The sequence below is a fragment of the Epinephelus lanceolatus genome, chromosome 13, assembly GCF_041903045.1.
Source record: "Epinephelus lanceolatus isolate andai-2023 chromosome 13, ASM4190304v1, whole genome shotgun sequence".
Classification (NCBI taxonomy): domain Eukaryota; kingdom Metazoa; phylum Chordata; class Actinopteri; order Perciformes; family Serranidae; genus Epinephelus; species Epinephelus lanceolatus.
Window position 1 is genome coordinate 16,653,748 of NC_135746.1, and position 19,653 is coordinate 16,673,400.

At 42.1% G+C, this 19,653-nt stretch overlaps 1 protein-coding gene across 8 annotated transcripts in view; it reads left to right on the forward strand.

Annotated features, from left to right (window-relative positions):
• nhsl1b (NHS-like 1b) overlaps window positions 1–19,653 on the forward strand; it is a 137,055-nt gene that overhangs the window by 58,766 nt on the left and 58,636 nt on the right. For 2 of the 8 annotated variants that reach the window (XM_033647939.2, XM_033647946.2), the window contains exon 1: window positions 5,477–6,934. The exons of 4 other annotated variants lie outside the window; for them this stretch is intronic. In XM_033647939.2, the coding sequence (XP_033503830.2) occupies window positions 6,694–6,934 (241 nt within the window). In that variant the 5' untranslated portion in view covers window positions 5,477–6,693. Of the gene's footprint in view, window positions 1–5,476; window positions 6,935–7,357; window positions 7,503–17,973; window positions 18,287–19,653 lie in introns of those variants that run through there. 2 more of the 8 variants (XM_078173803.1, XM_033647944.2) reach the window with 2 other exon arrangements.

The following is a 19,653-nucleotide window of genomic DNA, read 5'->3' on the forward strand; positions in this document are numbered from 1 at the left end:
ACGCTTGACATTTTCTAGCGGAGGACCCCTATACCCCCTGTTTCGTGTGTGTGTGTGTGTCCAAATGTTGAAACCAGATATACGCAGCTTGTATATACTACTACGTTAAGCTAAGTTCACACTATATGACTTTCAAATTTGTTAGATCGCTGATCACTGTTCACACCACAGAACTTGCTGTCTTGTATCAGGAGTCTTGAAGTTGTTATGGTTTTCACACTACATGCCTTACCAGCGACAGGATGTCCCACACTACAAGACCTTACATCAGGAGGAATCCCCAAAGAGTATGTCATGTGATGTGCGGACCTAACTAGAATCTGGGGTCAGTGGGTTTCTCACTAGAATATATGAAAGTAAAAAAGTGACAAAGCAACGTTTGGCATAGGTTATTAGGATAATAACTCATAGAAACATTGTGTGCAATAGTCCACCTTCCACCTTCTCCTCCTCTCTGTTACTTCCTCTCTCTCCCTCTCAAACCTACACACACCTTGGAAAGTGCCACAGCACTGCATGTCTCTGTCCTCAACCCTTGTCTTGTGCTTTTATTGGCTGTATCTCACTGACAAAGCCCCACACAGGTCCAGATATTTAGTATGCTAGATATCTTGGTGAGTTCTCTCAGCTGGTGTTTTCTTCAAACAGTTAACACAGCGCTCAAACGGCAATTCCAAGTGCCAAGCCAGCGCCGATTTCCGTCGGATCTGGAGCTTTTGTCGGGGAGCTCCAAAAACAGTGAGTGAAAAATCAGGGCTAAAGTCATGCAGTGTGAACTACTATGAAATCTTGGCATCTTTCCAAGAAAAAACAGCTTGTAGATATCAGTTATTTAGAACTTTTATTTTGTTTTTCATGAACAAAAAGGTAGTGTATACATTTCCTTTTTTCCCCAGCACATTTATACATATTATATTCAGAAATTACTTAAACATAAAAAGCAAACGGCGTAGAAATCCACTCTGACATCTTAACCCATTGGTTAAAAGAAGCAATTCTTAAATAGAAAAACATAGAAAATAATAGTAATTGTCCACTCCACATTATAATCACACAGATGAAGTATAGGTGCAAAATATGTTCCCCAGACAATGACATATAATGTATATATGTGATGTGTGCATAGGGAGAAAAGTAAAGATTTGGCAGAGCCCTATTGGATGATAAACCTCATTGCATTAATAAAGCCATAACAGGACTCCATCTTTTAGTAAAGGCGGATTTTTGTTATCTATTGAAACGTATTTAACAGCTGTTCGTTAACAACTTATATTAATGAGCAGGTCTGCTTAGTTAAAATTATTATACTAATGAAAATGCTCATTCTGTTGTTTTATTGTGATGTATTAATGAAGGATGTGGGTGTCTGACCAACCCTATAAACACTCTGTGTACCATGAAAGCACAGTTCTGCACAAATGCAGTGGAAAAGGAACAGTGTGTAAGCATTTGCTGGTATACGCTACACAAATGCAGTGGTGCATCTCACAAGTGTGTGTGTCGAAGTAGGGAGAAGAGGCCCTCCTTACCCTTGGGTGAAAATTCCAACAACTCCTGTAGGCACCTAATATAGAACGTACAATACACACACACATGCACACCCACTGCTTGAGCATAGTTTCCTTGACTTCTGTTACTTCCCTGGAGGTTTACTCTAATTTAAACCAGAAGTGATATACGTCTAACTCTGACCCTTAAACCATCGCCGAAGACCAACTTAATTAATGTTCCATTGATCTGAAGGGAGTGAAGCTAATTTGGGGAAACCAGTTTCCCAAAGAGACAAGCTGTCCCGATTCAACAGGAATGACTTGATATTTGTTTCCCAATCTGGCCTTTGTCAAACACACCCCCACAGACATACACACAAACATAAACTCCCATATAACTGTCCCAGTAAATGTGGGGTGCTGTCTGGTAATAAAAGCCTTCCGCTGCGGTGTAGCTGAACCCCTGTGTTTAACTGGCTCTGTGAATGTGTTACCGCTGAGAGACACACTCTGCGAAACTGTACTTACTGGGATTTGGGATTTGGCAGACGCACTCAGCCAAGGCTTTTGTGTTTTTTAGGGGGGGAGAGGGAGACAATTGTAGACTCGTGGATGCACTAAATGCTATGTTTGTGTGTTGGCTGTGTGCGCTCGCATGTGTTGCATCCAGGTAGGCTTGCTTATCTGCTATATTTACCCTTTGTGTGTCAGTGTCTGGTCAGTGTGTATCGATGTCAAGCGTTGCCTCTGGTGTCTGATTGAGTTACTTGGCAACCAGGTCGCATGTCACCATCTCCTGTCTGTGTCACGTTATTGGTGACAGTGTGTCGAGTGTGTGTGCGCTAAGGTGAAATGTATGCTTTTCACCTTTCCTGCTGTTTATTTAGCAGGATGTATAATTTGGTTGGCTCAGCACGTTCTTATTTGGAGTTAAATTGCAGGATTTAGTTTTTCAGACTCAGATGTTTCATCTTCATAATCAGCGGTTTCAAAGGACCGTCTCATTCACTCCGTCCACGTTGTCATCTGTTTCTTCGTTTTTCTTTTTACTTGCTTTCTTTGAGATATCTCACTGTGTCTTTTGATGCAAGAGTGTGAATCCAGTTTGTCATCTAATAACCTTTAATCTTATGATTTTATGTAATTTAGCTTTAATTACGTCAGTAGCTTAACTTTAGTCTGTCAGTGTCTGGTCGTATGTTTACTCTGTCCCCCGTCTCCTTTCTTATCATGTGTGAGAGGAATGTCCCAAACTGACTCTTTGACCTGTACAGGCTGTTTTAAACAGCAGCTTATGTAGGGTCTGTATCGTTTCACTGCTAATGACTGTAACATGCCTCTAATGGTATCGCCATGTTTATGTTACATATCGCTTCCTTGATACTGTATCTTGCCTGGGACCGACAGTATCTGGTGCTGAAATGATGCTATTTAAATTATTGCTAAATTAACTGTAAACTGAGATTGTTTCCACCAGTGTAGGCATTTTGTGCTCAGTAACATCACTAGGGAAGAAAATGAGTAGTACGTGATGCAGTACATCTGCGGATATACTGTTATATATATGTGTATATATATATATATATATATATATATATATGTACACACTTGTACGATTATGTTGATACAGACTTGATATTGGAATTTCTTGAAGACATTTAGTGTCTAAATCCATAACCGTCAAATTCATACTTCTTTATTTTAGTGTTATCTCATCTCACTCTCAAGTCCCTAATTTTATTATTGTCTCATTTTGATGAGTGGATAATTTATTTATTACAGGACTAAAGCTGTTATTGGTAGATATGCTTGATTTAATGCACATTTTATAGCAAATTTTGAACCCTCTCAAATTTATTGGAGGGTCTGTTAGTATAAACACCACACAAAAATTATATATCATTAAAAGGTTTTCTGATACTGTCACTTAATCAGTGGTGATGGTAAACTTTGGAGTAATACAGGTCCATAATTTGGCTCATAATCAGTGAGAAACAGACAACAAACAAGTTTACCATCCACAACTCAAAGGCTTAATTTATGATATAACTAATGTACAAGGTCCCAAAATTACTGATTGCTCCTTTAAAGTCCACATATTTGTTAAGTTTCACAATTAGGCAACAGAAATCTGACGAATTTCTGACAAGAAGCAGATAAACCAAAGCTGTTAAATGACATCAGATATCAGGTTGAACATATTGATTACTGTCACTGCTGTGTGCAGCTTTAAGGGCGTGAAAACAGGGTGATTTATGAAAAGGAAGTGAGGTGGGGGTGAACCAGGATGCTGACCTAATATGATGACCTTTGACTTTCCAATTCCCTTTGGGGGGTTACGGTACTAAAAGAGCTTTTCTTCCTGAAAAGAGGAAATCAATAGACTGAACTGGTCTATTTTTTGCTCGGTATTTATGGTAGATTGTCTTTCATTTTTGGCTTCTATGAGTTTAAGTGTTTTCCTCACTAAGTCAGTTAACATCTTGCTCTTTGCTTTTTTAATCACTTGTTTTCATTTCATACTTACACAGTCCCTTTATCGCTGCACAGGAGAGAGTATTGCAGGTTAATTATTAAAGGACTGTGGCCTTATGTGTCATCAATGCGGACAAAGGTCTTAAAATATACGTGTGTGTGTGTGTGTGTGTGTGTGTGTGTGTGCGCGCGCACACACGTGTTACATGTTTTAAGTCAAGCTGGGGCATCAGTAGCAGGCAGTTGTCCCTTGGTGTAAACAGCAAGTGCTGAGATAGTAGATTTCCCCTCTAAAGGGAAAAAGAAAATGAGGTTGGGGACCTGACAGAGCGATGGGTGTTTAAGTCTAGGTTTACACCACATCCTAGCCACAAATCTGGGCTCAGCTTTCAGCAGTGTAATGGATCCTCTGAAGGAGATCCACAAATAGGAGTTATAGCTTCAAATCAGACATAAGTTACTTCCTGTAAATTTCTGTCTTCAGGTTTAATGAAGGAACAAGGAAGTTAAAGGGACTGATTAGGTTTGTACATGGTTACTGTGTGCACCACACACTTGAACACAAACATGCACACACACACACACACAGAGCGCTGGTTTATTGTCACACCTTGGTGGTCACACTCCCTCTGCGGTTACACTTGGGTGGGAACGCTCCACCTCCCTCACACACTTGTAGCGCCCCATAAAAAGTTTGTTTTTGTCCCCGAGGACCTCTGTGTGCTTTTTTAGCCTACCTCAACTATATGTTGGGCAACTAAATATGAGTTGTGTGTATTATGCTTTACGAAAGGAAAAACACCAATTGCATATTTCTCTTAGATCTTTGACAACATGAATCACTTTAATGCAATCTCTTAAATGTTTGATTGATGTATAACTGTTGGGTGGGTGTTTTCATCATCCTGTTATTGAGTTGAGGTTCCTTTCAGGTACTCTAAATTTGTTGTGTAACCAGTTGCTTCCAGGACCTCAGGCAGAATGTTAGTTACTCTCATGCTGTAAGAATGTCTTTAAAAAGTCTTTGAATATACAGCGCAGTGCCTTAACAGTCTAAAAATGTGTAGGTTTCCACGTGCAGTGTGTGTCAAGAAAGGAATCAATCCGACTTTGCAGATCTACAGCGCGTTCTCTCGTAGTCTGTAGCTGCTCAGGTCGCTTATTTAACTCTTACTGGCAGTTAAAATGTCGCACAGATGAAACACAACTCGCAATTATCACCGCCAGCACCTGAGAGGGATTAAACGCTCCGTCTTTGTCTCCGATAAGGAAGCACCTGAGGGACTAGAGACAACTAGGATAGCGAAGAACATAAACAGAAGGATAAGTGGAGAAAGAAAGGTGCGAGGGGAGGGAGGAAGGAGTGGTTGCCATGCCGGCAAACGAACGGATGGGAGGGGCAGAGATCAGGGATCACAGAAAACAGAAAGAAAGAGGGAGGGAAGGAAAGGAAGAAGGGACGGGCTGACTCGTATTTCAGCTCCGTGGCTACTAGGGTTGGGTGTAATCCTAACTCTACGCTCACAACACACATAGTCAACTCTCACAGTCAGTCACACACTGACCAAGAATGAAGTTCAGGGAATCCTCATCAGCACACACTACTTATTAGCCTGTCTGTGCGTCACGCTGCGTGCTCAGCAGGTGTGGATTTCCCCTCCTGATTCATGCTTTATCACCGATCAGCTGACTTGAGATTCAGATCCAGACGGCGACTTTGAACACCTGGACTTTTTTTTTTGTTTGTTTGTTTTTTGTAAACGACATCAACATTCTTAGCATGCCTCTCCCTCCAGTGTCGACAATACACCAGGGAATGCAGTCAAAACAGAAGAGAGAAGAAGAGGAAGAAGAAGGTGTTGACAAGTTTTCATGAAATTCTCTGGCAACCCTCCGAGGCGGCATCGTCTTTACCCCCTGGCATCTAAACACACACACATAATAGAGGATCCGCATTTGGAACTTGTGGCGGGAGGATTTCATATGCAAGTGTGTGCCTGTAACTTCATCAGGCTTGGAATAGACCCAGGGACGCTGACAGCTCTTAACCTCCTGGTCTGACCTGGCGCTGAAGACGGTGCGAGTCAGCTGGTGTGTGTGCTAACAACTGGAGATACTCAAGGACACACACGGTTGTAAACAACAACTGCTGATTCGCTGTGATTGAAAAGTATCTAAATGTAATTTGGAAACCTCTCTCCACCCCGTCATGCACCACAGAGGAATATTACAGCCAAGTGTGTGTATCTGAGTGTGTGCTGTAGATGGGCGGTGATTTTCCAGATTGCTGGATTGCCTAATTATCCCTTTTGGGTTTGGGAATAACGCCCGGAGTCTTTTAAACACAAAGGACGAGAAGAAAGGAAAAGAGATGATTTAAGTCTGGCTTTTGGCTTATGACACAGAGATTAATTGAAGGAGAAAGGGGCTGGAAGTTGAGGCTGTCCGGGTCAGAGCCACGATGTGGAACTGTGCAACCAAAGTGGAGGAAAACTGGGTTATAGCTGAACGTCCTCCTGGAACTAATTTAATACTTGACATGGAATCCGAATAGTTTGAAGCATTTTCATGTGCAGACCTGGATGCTGCATTCAGAAATGTTTGGAATCTCATGATCAGGACTAAGAGTGAATATCTGCCATCCAACGCAACATCTGAGGATTATTTCCCCAGGTGGTTTTAAAGACGCACACCCTCGCATCTCGGACTTGCTTTATCAAAATTGAGGATGAGAGGGGAAAGGAGGTCAGCTTCCTTTCGCAAGGAGAAACCTGCGGGCCTGTCCCGCGCTCTCAGCTGGCTGAGCGTGTCTACCCTCTCGCGCCAGAGCAGACGCATCTTCCACAGCCAGAATGAGCTCCACTCCGTCCACAACCGCCAATCATACTCGCACACTCACCTGCATGCAGCGGACGGAGACGAGGATGATGACGATGATAACTGGGTCTATCAGCCTCAACACAAAATAGGTGAGAGGGGTGAAAGCAATGACGACACAAACTTTGTCGTTGGATATTGTGTTCGTTTGTTGTGCGTCTTTCAGTAGATGCAAAAAAACACATGGTATGTTTGTCTTGGCTGCGTCACAGCTTGTCACAATGCTCAGAGCTCATTCGAATGGATTGTTGTTCTCACACTCAACCAGGAAGCCAGTGAATGACTTGTTTACTTGCACAGGCATAGCAAGAAGTGGGTCACTGTCTTTTTATGGCCCCTTGTTCTCCGTCTCCACTTCCTGGCACTTCCTGGTTACTATAGAGAGCGAGCAGGAGTTGTCTGCGATCACTGGGACTGTTAGGGGGTCAAAGGGCACTTTGTGTGCACGATAGGTAAGCAATGATGCGTCTGGCCGGATGCAGGTGATGTCACGGGCAGGGTGATGTCACAGGCTGGTGGCGATGTGAGTGCAGGGTTCGGTGCCAGGGAGTGTGTGTGTGTGGAGGCTTGCAGAGCTCATCACTCAGACTGAGTGGTGATAATGTAGAATAATGTGTTTTCTTCATCACTAGTTTATATCTGGATATTGTCTTGACTGAGGTAAGAACGCCATTTATCTTTCTCTCAGTACCTCTGGGATATTTTGTTTCCTGATTAGGCTCATTACTTATTTATCAGTTCATTAGTTGTGTGTGTGTATGTGTGTATTTAGTCAGTGGTGTCAGTAAGACTTTGGGGACAACAGTTGTAACTGGAGCTGTACCTCTACCTGAAAATGGAAAAAGACACCGATGCTGCACTTCAGTCTCACGACTTTATTCATTAACTCTGACCCATACTGCTGTCACCTCCAGCTGCAGTGACGGGTCTGTTTCAGCTGGACTCAAATCAGCAAAGACAGCGAGGGCTAGTTTGACATCCATAATCATCAGTCACTGTAATCATACTTAAAATTACTGCAGGAGGTGTCTACTTTTTAATGCAAAAAAATCAGACATTGACGTGTGGACACTGGCAAAAAAGTTTTTTTTTTAAATTGTTATTTGCATTTTTGAGGATTATTTAACATATGTAGAGACCCCAAAAAAAGTAATAAAAAAATACATATACATGCATTGAACATAATCAAACAAAAGCATATACAATATAAGGAAATAAGTGACAATAATATACTGATGATAAATTAAAAAAGAGCAAAAAAAGCACATTAAATAGCAGTTTTCTTATGGTACATAACATGGCCTCCTACATGTTAACGTGTCCATTAAGAGGTGTAAATCACAAGTTTCATCATCAATACTTTATCAATTCCGTGGACAATTTTAAGATATTTGCTCACATCACAAGGTCATACTATTTTGATTCAGTTCACTTCAATGCAGGCGCCTGCGATCAATATGCAAAGATATCAGTAAATATCTTCATTGTCTTTTTCTTGGTTGCCTACCATTGTCTGACTGGCACTAGGCTGCTAGCGCTGTTTGAATGTTTACGAAGGAGGTTTGCTTGGACAAAAATGGTGATGCAGACTTGCCATGGCAATTTTAGAACAAAGGCAGATCTTAAACATGACGATATATATTGATGTTTTCACTTTGCATCAATGATATTGGATTGCTGATAATTGAATCAATATATTGATCCAGATCAGTGTAGCGTTACATCCCTAGTGTCCATGTCCATATGCACAATGCACAGTGCATCGCACATATTTTTCCTCTTACCTGTAGTGCTGTTTATCAATCTAGATTATTTTGGTAAGAGTTGTTGAGCATTGGAGATATCAGCCATAGAGATGTCTGCCTTCTCTCCGGTATTATAGAACTAGATGGCACTCGGCTTGTTGTGTTTAAAGTGCCCAGAAGACCAACAGCAATGTCTCTTTTCAGAAATCATAAGCCAGTTACTCAAGATTATCCACAGACCTTGTTGTGAACAGTCTCATGCAGAAACTATTGTCTTTTACCAAACTACACCAGTCAACTGTATCACCGCACAGACGGAAGCATCTACTACTGCTGCCACTAAGCTAGCTTGATTGACTGATAATAGAACATCACTGCTCAGTCGAGGAGTTACAAGCCTCTCGTCCATGATTAGCTGTATGCTTTCTTCTGCGTGGAGATGCGGTTTGGTGGATGTAGTTCAGTAGGAAGAAAATTGTTCCCTACATGAAACTGCTCACAGCAAGGTCTGTGGATTATCTTGAGTAAGTGAGTCTTGGTTTCTGGAAAGAGACATTGCTGTTGAGTTTTCCAAATGTCTTTCTTAGCACCACAGCGAGTGACATCTACTTCTATTTATTAGAGAGAAGGCAGACATCTCTACGGCTGATATCTTTAACACTCAGCAACCCACACCAAAATAATCTACACTGATAAATCTCATTGGAGGTAAGAGGGAAATTTATATTTTTGATTTTGGGGTGGACTCTCCCTTTTAAGCAAAAGTTGCCATTTTGTAGCCTCACAGGAATGTGGAGCTCGTTGCTGTTGTTGCCGTTCACTGCATGTCTCAATCCTCGCTGGTCACTCAATCACCTCTGAACCTGCCCCATCCTAAAACAGCTCAGGGCGGAACATGGCTGGGATGGTTTGAGGTCCTCGCATTTTTTCTCAAAGTCAAAGGGGAGAAGCTGCGTTCACCATTTTGGAATGTCGTCATTAAAACCAAGGCTTTAGATGTTTACCACATTATAAGAGTTGGAGTGAAAAAGGCGTTGATGTTTTTAAATCTTTTGAAAATATTTTCCGTGTCTCAGTTCTTCAGGCCGGTTTATATGTTGTTAAACTTCTAAAGCTTTAAAAACAGAGAACACCATGGAGATTCAATAAATACAAGCTTGAGATGACTCAGGCCCCAACACAGGGGTGGTGATTAGCTCTAGTGCTTAGGAAAGCACTTCTATCTAACATGAATTGTTTGACACATCTCATTGTGTTGTCCTTCAGTGGTGATCATTGTTACTTTACTAGTCTGATAGATTTGATTTTCTCAAACGATTATTTGTTAGAGTCAGGAAGCAGATTCAGATTGGTCAATTCCAATCCATGGTAATTGACCGTATACTTGTTAAGTCTTAGAGGAAAGGAAAGGGGAGTGTTTATTGATTTTGTTGTATTAGCTATCAGCAGGGATTGTAGTGGAAGTGAATGCACCAGAGGATTTGTTTTTCAGAGCCTTGCTTTCACCTAGTGAGCTTTTTTCTACCTCACACGCCCTCTTTTTTTCTCTCTCTCTCTCTCTCTCTCTGTCATACACAGACTATATCTTTTTATAGATAATTCTAGACCAGAGACAGTGTCAGAGACAGGTCAATATAAAACTATTCCATCCATAGCTCACACACAGATATACACACATGCTGTACGTGTGCACGCTGCACACCACACAGCGGAAATGTCTCATAAGAATACCTCTCTAGTTTGAAACGTAGATATTTATAACCTCTGGATCTTGCTTCCTCACGACTGCCAGCGCCCATTACAAGGCACATGGGCAGCCGCGCACCGTGCCTGTGTGTAAATATAGCCCTAAAATGAGCGCCTGTGGCTCCAGAACCTGCAATTTTGACGCAGCCTCCAGCTTGAATGGTTGGGTGTTTGCCTCGGTTGCCAAGGGAACGGGTGTGCGATTGAGTGCTTCCCGGTGTGGTTCAGTTTGACTTTGCTATTGGGACAAGGCTGAACCAATCATGTGTAAGAGAGCCGTCTGGTACACAGGCTGCTATTGGCTGTCCTGACCTAAGGTGGATTAAAAACACTGGGTTGTGAAAGGGAGCAGAGAAATTATGAACAGGACAACAAAAGTAACGAAATGTATTTGTCTTGTTTTGCGTAGCATTTCATAGAGCCAAATATCTGGTGTATTATGTGACTTACTTTTTTATTCCTCAAGTAAGAAAATTGCAGTATGTACTATAAACAGTTTTTTATAGTCAATTGTTTGTGCAGTTAGTATACAAAATCCAATCTATACTTATGGAAAATGATGATTTGCAAATTGTTTTCCAAGCAATAAATCTTAGTAAGCCTTTATTACGTTATTACATTAGCAACATGGGTGGAGAGGCAGGGAGGGGTGTTACATGCACCAAAGTAACCCAGGGACGTTACAGCTATATGGCGTGTATTTTGAACCTCTGAACCATCAAGATGCTCCAACAGTTAAACACTTTTTTGTTTTATGAGATGTTCCTGGAACTGTTCCACCACCACCCATCGTACGTTTTACTTTTACCTGCTGTGAGCACCTCCTCAGTTTTGTTTGTGCAATGAGCTGTAGGACAACAGTGCCTATCAACAGCTCCCACAAAAATATATACTGCATTCTCAAAACCTGCTTACGTAAATATGTATGGTAGAACTGGGACTCTTCTCTGATGCAAGGCAGAGAAAAAAACATGATGTTACACCAGATCAACAGTCGGTCAATGTCGGGCCGTCGGTGGACGTCTGTGGCTCTAGTTTTTGCAGTGTGTCCCGTACCATTGGCACGTAGTCGGCCATTGTCGGCGGCTGTTAAGCTGATTGAGCATGTAGAATCACTGGCAGGGTGAGAGTAATCACTCTGATTAGCTGTTTAAGTAAATGAGTGCACGAGAAGAGAAACTGAAGCAAGGAAAGCAAGCAAACGAATGAAGTCAAGAGGGCACACACAGAAGGCTCTTCGAATTGGTCATCTTCATCTCTTCTGATCATTCAATACACAAATATTTTAACGATGACATGGCCGTCTACAATGAAGCAACTGAAGACCAAGTGGTGAGCAAGAGTGGTGTGAAAAACGCTCCTTTATTCATGTACGTTACACAACTGCGAGTTGTAATCAGCTGTCTTTGCTCTTTCAGTCTCCCTTTTTGAATGACGAATATAGACTGCTATCACCTGCTGGTATGGAGAGTTATTTCCTGTCACGCAGGTGTAGAACGTACGTGCTCGTTGGCAGTTGGCTGTAGTATTTCTGGTTTGTTCAAGTGCAACTTTTTGGACCAGACAAAGGCAACGCAACAGTCGGCCTTTGTTGCTGCACGTTCTTTGATGTTGGTTTGTTGTGTCTGGGCCTTGAGGCCAGAAGCCTGTAGGTGGCAACAGATAAGTAATGGCGAAAAAGAGGTGACTGTATTATCACTGCTGCTTTATCTCAGCCTCCTCCCACTGTTTCCTTTCCTCTGTCTCTTTCTTGCTCTGTCACACAGATAAACACTCGATCAATCTCCTTGGATCAAACCTATTGATCTCCCCTATGTGGCTGTGTGTCTTAATCAATCGACGGGCAGGCATGGTGGCTGCTCTGGAAGGCCATGCCAAGAAATAGATGGAATAGATGGGAGCCTGAATCCCTGTCTGGCAGCTGAGGATCTGAGCTTTACATGATTACTTCACTGCGTCTTGCAGCGTATGCTGTTTATGTGTTGCGTACAGGAAGCCGTCATATGAAATGAACCTGATGACTCTGACTAATTCATTTAGAGATCCGTTGTTGGCATGTTGGAGTGCTCCGTGTTAACATGCAGGGAGATTGAGGGATTTAGCAGAATTTTGTGTGTGATGTGTTTTTATATATCTACACTATGTCACTGTGGTTTTTGATCTTCATTTACACATGTAGGGCAAGGAGATATTAACCTAAATATTTACCACACCTTGGCACAACAGCGGTGTGTCAGCCACCAGAATTGGGTCTCGCATTATAAAGTGGCATTAATGAGCTGTTGATGAATTTAAGTGGCATGAAAAGACCTATTAGGTGTTATCTGTCTGTGTGAGATGTGTATTGGACTTAAAGATTTCGGAAGAGACCAAACTCTTTAGACAGTCTTTTTTTAAAGGGGTTTGAACTAGCTAAGGGATGGATACACACACACAGCGATACACACTCATCACGATTATGTAGTCCATGTGTAAATCCAGATTAGCAGATGATAATTCACTCTAGGGGGGTGATGTGATGTATAAACCAGCAAGGCCTCTCAATCTGGTGATGTGGCTCATGGCCCAGGGCGTATACACACTCCTACTGTACACAGAAATATACGTTTACACACACCACACATGCACACAAACTTAAAGGACAGATGTGCCAAATGAATTAAACTTTAAACTGTTTCTAATCACTTTTTCTTTGTCTTTCTCTCCTATGTGCTGACAATGATACGGCAATTTTCAGGTAAGTCATAGTTTTTTTTATCTGACCCACATAACCTCCTTTTTACGTCTCTGTTAGCTGATCCCAGATCAGACCTACTGTATGCTGAAAACCCCGACAAAGCCTGCTGCATCTCGCAGTCGAGTTTTAGCCTGTTAAATCGCATTAACTTCTATTTCCCACTAAAAACCAAATCTCTGGCTCGCGTCATCACCCACCTTTTTTTGTATCCCATTGAATATATCCTATTACCTTTTGTATCATGGGATCTAATCCAGGAATGCCCTGTCTCGACGATGAGAAGGGGAGTTAGAGGAAAAACAAGTGATTATGTTGTGAACATGATTTCAGTTTGTAAGGGGATAGAGGTCGAGGGCTTACGCTGATAGGATGCACTGATGTTGTCTCAGCGCAGTCCAGAGGTGAGGGATTATAATCCACATATACGGGAGCTGTAGTGATGTCATATGAAAGCAGATGATCTCTTTCAGTCACCTTTAGTACAAATCCAATCATGTCTTTTTTCTCATACGTAGATTTACTGTTTATTTCAACTGAGAGGTCTGGTTGGCTCAGATTTTTCAAATTCCAGGTATCCTCTCATCACGTCTATCTGATCGTGCTGCCATAAGTATTATGTTTGCTACAACAAGCTTAGATCCTATCTGCATATGTCATTTTTGTTTTATCTTGCACTGACGTAGAACTCACGGCAGACAGTAACAACATGTTGTGTTTTATGATAGAAGATGTGCAGCACACTGAGTCACAGACTGATGTTTAAGACAAGATATTGTCTGATTCGGGGCCTCTGACACTGTCCAGGCCTTATCATAGTGTTTATTCGTGGACAAAGACTGTATTCTGGAGAAAGACAACAGTGGTCAGCTGGAATGTCTCTGAATGCAGTCTTTATATCCTGTAGTTACAGTACAAGACTGCCATTTACCCAGAAGACCTGCTGCCACTAGGGCTGGAGTCAGCCAAAGAAAATCTTGGTTGACTGAAATTCTAATTTCTCTTTAACCAATGTATTAGTTTTCATGTTATCTCTAGACCGTGGTTATAGCAAAATTATGGATGAGACCACCATGATGTCACCCATTGCTTTGTGGACTACTGTTTTGAAGCCTTGACTTCAGCAATAAATGTGTCGCCATCTTGGGTTTTTGGAGCAAGAAATGACCATATTTGGATGAGAGGGTGGCGCTGTGGAGGAGCAAGGGGTGGATCTGATTCATAGGCTGTGGTGATACCTAGCAGACAGTCTGTATGTATATAATATTTATATTTCAATATAAACAGTTGAATTTTATGTAAAGTTGGGCATTTTAACATGAGAGTCTATGGGGATTGACTCTCATTTGGAGCCAGTTTCAAGTGGCCATTTGAGGAGCTGCAGTTTTTGGCACTTCCTCATTGTCCTCATTTTTCAGCCCCGGTTCTCTTACCTGGTAGCATTGGGTCCTCTTGCACGTTTTTGCTTAGGGCCAGCCTATTTCTTAAATTGCAATGGGAGCACAACGTTATGATGCTATGCTATAAATGCCAGCAGCGTGATGAGGCGCTGGGCGTCTATTCTGCAGTCGAAGCTGCACGTTTGGTGCTTTTTTCCCCCTGGTTGCGAAGAGTTAAAATGTTCAGCTTTAGATAAAACGCTGCACCCGTCACTGTCTATTTTTTTCCAGCTGTCAAATCAAAGTTAAGGAGGGGCAGAAGAATAACACAAAGACGCACCGTTAACAACAGCAATGGAAGGGAAATAAATACTGCTGGCCATACAGATCGGCCTTTCCGTCATCCAGGGAAAGGGCGTTAGCTAGGGCACTACCTTGTGCCGACATTTTTACTTTCGTGGATGTTCTGTATCATAGCAACCAGACCAAAGTTTCTCAGCTAAAGAAACGCTGCGCCTCCAAAGCACCTAAGCATTTTCAGATAAGCACCTGATGTTTTCAGCCAGGAAAAAAATACTTTTGTGGACACATGGCCTCATGAAAATAACACCAGCGATTGTTCAACCAACGAGAATTTGGTTGGACAAGAGCAGCCAATCGACCAACTGACCAGAGGGTGTCAGCGCTAGTTGCTTTGCAGTCTAGTGCGGAAATGTTCCTGACAGCTTCTTTTTTGGATCATTGTACAGCAGTGTACATCGCTAAGACATCAGACTTAACAGCATTGTCGCACTTTGTTGCATTTTGCTTTGATGCATCTGTTTTTCAACCTCAGTGAAGCATAAAACTGTTTTTCTCTTAATTTACGCTTTTTCCACTTGGGTATTTTTATGCCAAAATTGAAAACGCACATAAAAGTAAGTGGAAGGAAATGCACTTAGTTATATACTGTAATCTAAATTGCCCAAATATTTCTCAATAAAGAAGACATTAGTACTCCACAATTCAGTAGCCGGCCTTGGCCTTCATATAAAAGGGGGCTAAAAGGGGATTTTTAAAATTGCACAAATATGATAAATAAGTTCTCAACATGATTTGTTAAGAATAGAGAAGGAATTCCACCTCTCTTACTTTACAACTTAAGCTGTGGGAGAGCAGTGATTAGGCAGACCTCAAGTGTTTTCTTCACAGTCAACGGTTTTGTGGTGAAGGTTATAACGTAAAAGCCAATTTGGGCGATGCAGCATCCAATTAAGGTGGAGGTTTGATGAAGTCAGGTTTTATTGTCGGATTAGGTGGGTCTGTTAAGGGATGTGTGTAAGTTTTTAATTGGTGATTATTTCCAGGGTTGTGTTTATGTGGCATTTCTCATTATATGCACTCAGCCTTACAGAGGGGCTCCGTGTCACTCACACTTACACACTCACACACACACACACACACACACACACACACACCAGTCAGGCCGTAATTGGTGACATCTGGTCGAGGCAGACGTGTCATAACATGTGAGCCGTATTGGGGTGGGATTAACATGTTCATAACACACACACACACACACACACATGCACACAACAACACTCACACTTTACTGCTGCCTCTTTGCTTTTATTGCACTTGTAACATGATATTTTGATTTTATTTTGTTGTAACATGCCATATCCCATCAAAAATAGCTGCTTGCTGTACCAACCAGTGCAATATGTTTCAGTGTCTGACTAACAGACCTGATTAAGAGACTTCCTAACAAGCCTCTGACTATGACATTTGATAATTACCCATATAAAGGAGTGTAACCTGATGTTTACAGTAGTTTAAATGTCACTGAAAGCCTTTATAGTGCTGTATGATGACACAATGTAGTAATTTTGGTCATGATTGCTATAATTACTCCATCATTTTACATGAAAGGTTCAAGTGTTGTGAACATGATGGTGCTGAAACATAACAGATGTAGTTTAAAACAGCTGATACACAATATACTCTGTATGTTGCCTTTGTTATGCAGGAATCTATAATACATGATGAATACTGGTTTCACAACAGAGTTGAATGCAGATAAAAAGTTAAGTATTACATCACTTACCCTTAATTAGTTGCAATTAAAGGATCTCACCAGGTGCTCTGGCAGGCCAAGTTAGTCCCTCTGATTAAGACTAACTAATCAGTGTAATCAGTGGATGTTGTGTTTAATTAATGAAAGGAACCTGCTCGCTCATAATAAGCTAAACTGTTTCCCAGCTCAGTTTATTGGTCCATTATAGCTTGTTAAGTGGAGCTTGAGTGGTTTTTACCTTTTTAAGCCTCCCCAGGCCTTTAAGCAGTAACCAACTGTGTTTTTGCAGTGTCAGAGAAAGCCATTACAGAGCCTTATTGGAAATCAATGACATTTTGTATGCAGCTGTCCAGTCTGGAGTTAGCCAAACTTTACATCGACACATTCACTCTGTATCATCGTCACTGTGTTCGGATTTTGGCATGCCCCAGCCCCCATTGAAGGACACTTACAGCAGAAATACATGGGGCACGGATAGGGCTTGTCACATAGGAGGGGCGGAGCGTGGGTACCTGCTGGAGGGCCGCAGAGCAGTGGGCAGAGAAAAAATAAAAGACCATTCACATAAAAATAGAGGCTGCTGTTGTCAGTGTAGCAGCTTATGTTGATTATAATTGACCTGCTCTGCTGCGGACACTCTGCCAAACACATTGCACATCCGTGCACCATGTATGTCAGCTGATAGGCTGTATTTTTGATGAGGTTACTCATTTCCTGCCCTTTAAAGGTTTGAAAAAGAAAACTTTCTTGCCTTCTGAAAGTTCCTCTTAGCGCCTGTGTGCCTTTTGACCTCTGCATCTTTTATAAATAATCATTTTTTGTCAACTCTTGGCATTCTTTTCTCAGTTGAGGTGATCTAAAGTAAGAACTGCTACTGTTAAAGCTGAACAAGGTAGAAGTAGGAACCAAACACCCAAAGGCAAAATGGTCTTTTAACTTGATAAAGTTTCCACTGTCTCTGAGCGAGTTAGTGTTTCAGTCTCTCAATCCGTGTGGCGCTGCCTGTAATTCAGAGCGACCAGCCTGAGGGTTTGGGATGCACTGAGGTTGTAGCTGCTCCTGATAACAAACAGTTGAATTGTGGGGATTAAAGAGATTATATTTGATCAGTGCACAATGGTTCGGCCTCAAGCCGGGGCCCCCTGCCTCACTCTGAACTGCTGACTGCCCAGATTCTCTACAATCACAATCCACGACGAGACTCGCACTGTGTGTGTGTTTGTGTAATTTTGTTTTTATTTTTACCTGCCCTAATAAGAGCATAGATCCTTCTTATAGTTATTATCATACTAAATGTATGCTTGTGTGTTTTGTATCTGCATTAAGGACACTAATAATGGGGTGGACAGCAGCTTCAGGAGTTTTAGATCGAGGCTGGGCTTCACTACCTCTCAACACTGATGGGGCGGAGAGATGGGGGGATTGTCAGCGTGGTACAGAGACATTCACAGATGCAGGGAGGGCGAGAGGGGAAGCAGAGTGAGGGGGTCGTGAAGCAGTTTCCTGCGGTGTAGAAGTTGGCTAGCTGCCACTCAGAGCGTGTGCATGCATGTGTGTGTGAGGGGAGACAGAGAGGGAGGGAGATGGCGAGAGAGGCACCGGGAGAGAGGAGTGTATGTGTCGGGATCCGTGCGTCTGTGTGTGAGCGCTTTAACCGAGCGGTGTAGAGGAAGAGGGAGAGTAGGAGAGGAAAGAAAAGGAGGGCAAGAAAGAGGAAAGAAACCGGTATTTGTGTCTCGTGGATACATGGAAATATAAATGAAGAGCCATGTTCTGTCTGAAAGGTAAGTGTTTGTGTGTGTGCACGTTACATTTTTGCATCTGCCCGGTTTGAGTGTGCGGGACTTTTCCCGCAGACTTTCTGAGACAAAGAAAAGTTGAACTCCATCTCTCTCCTCCGTGTGGAAAGTAATCTCTGTCACAGCGGCTACCTCCTACACAATATCCTTCCTCATGTGTTTTTCTTTAGTGAAGGAAACCCTCCTTTTCTCTCTCTTTAATCATTTCTTCCTTTGTTCTTTTTTTCTGTCTCTGACTCTTTCAGGTTCACTGACTTTAATCCTACCTCTTCTGTTTTTTTCCTCTCTGTCTGTTTGCTGTTTGATCGCTCTTCTTCTCAGTCGCTCTCTGATTCGTTCTTGACTTTAGGGAAACATAAAGAGGTCCCAGTATTGAAACCTCTATATGCAGCTCACTATATGAGCTTTTGATTTGCTTGATCAAACTTAGGAGTGTATTTTAGCAGAGGCGCGTGTGTGTGTTTTGTGTGTCTGAGTGTGTGTTGTCGGCAGTAACAGCTGGTGAAGCAGCAGTTGCTGGGCTGCTGTCCTGCAGAGTGCGGCCATGTGTTGGCTATTACTTGACCAGTTAAAGTGAGATAAGGGGTAAACTGATTCCTCGTTCTGCTTTTTTGTCTCCTCTCACACTCTGATTCATTGCTTGGCTCTGTTACAATATGCTCTGACTGCATGAGTCTGTAATGTCTCCTTCTTTCCCCTCTTTGTTTTGCACCAACACTGACTTCATTGTCAGCCATGTATTAGTAATGAAGGCATGGATTAGTTTGATAGATGATATGATGCTGGTGACAACAGCTCTGATGTGGGTGTCAGGAGTTTTTCTTGAAGTGCTGTTGGTCTCCTTTGTTGGGAAAAGCATGTTGATGCATAGATTTGAGAACACTGTGTCTCACATCATAGATATCTGTGCATGCTTAGTCACTTCTGTGGTTTTCAATATAAAGCTGTAATTGGTAACTTTTTTTTTCCATATTTGTTGAAACTGTCACTACATTCTCAAAGAAGTACATGAGACAGATTATCCATGAAAAAAGCATGTCCCTCCTCCTTTGCCTACTGCTTCTAATGGCACTCACAAGGATCTCCTGCAACACACCAACAACAACCAGAGCTGAAGAGTCTCTAAAGCAGCTGTCAGTCATGTCGATCACTGGGGTCTCGGGTCCAACTGTCAAACTAGGCAGCGCTAATCAAATAAGACTTCAGATTTGTTACTGTACTGCCTGTTTCTTACCTGAAGGATACACATTTTTGTGTACTGTTTAGCTGTAAAATGAGAAGGTTTGCTTTTGTCTTGGTTCGACTATTTTCTTCATGGCCACCAGGTCACCAGCTTTCTCATTTTACAGCTG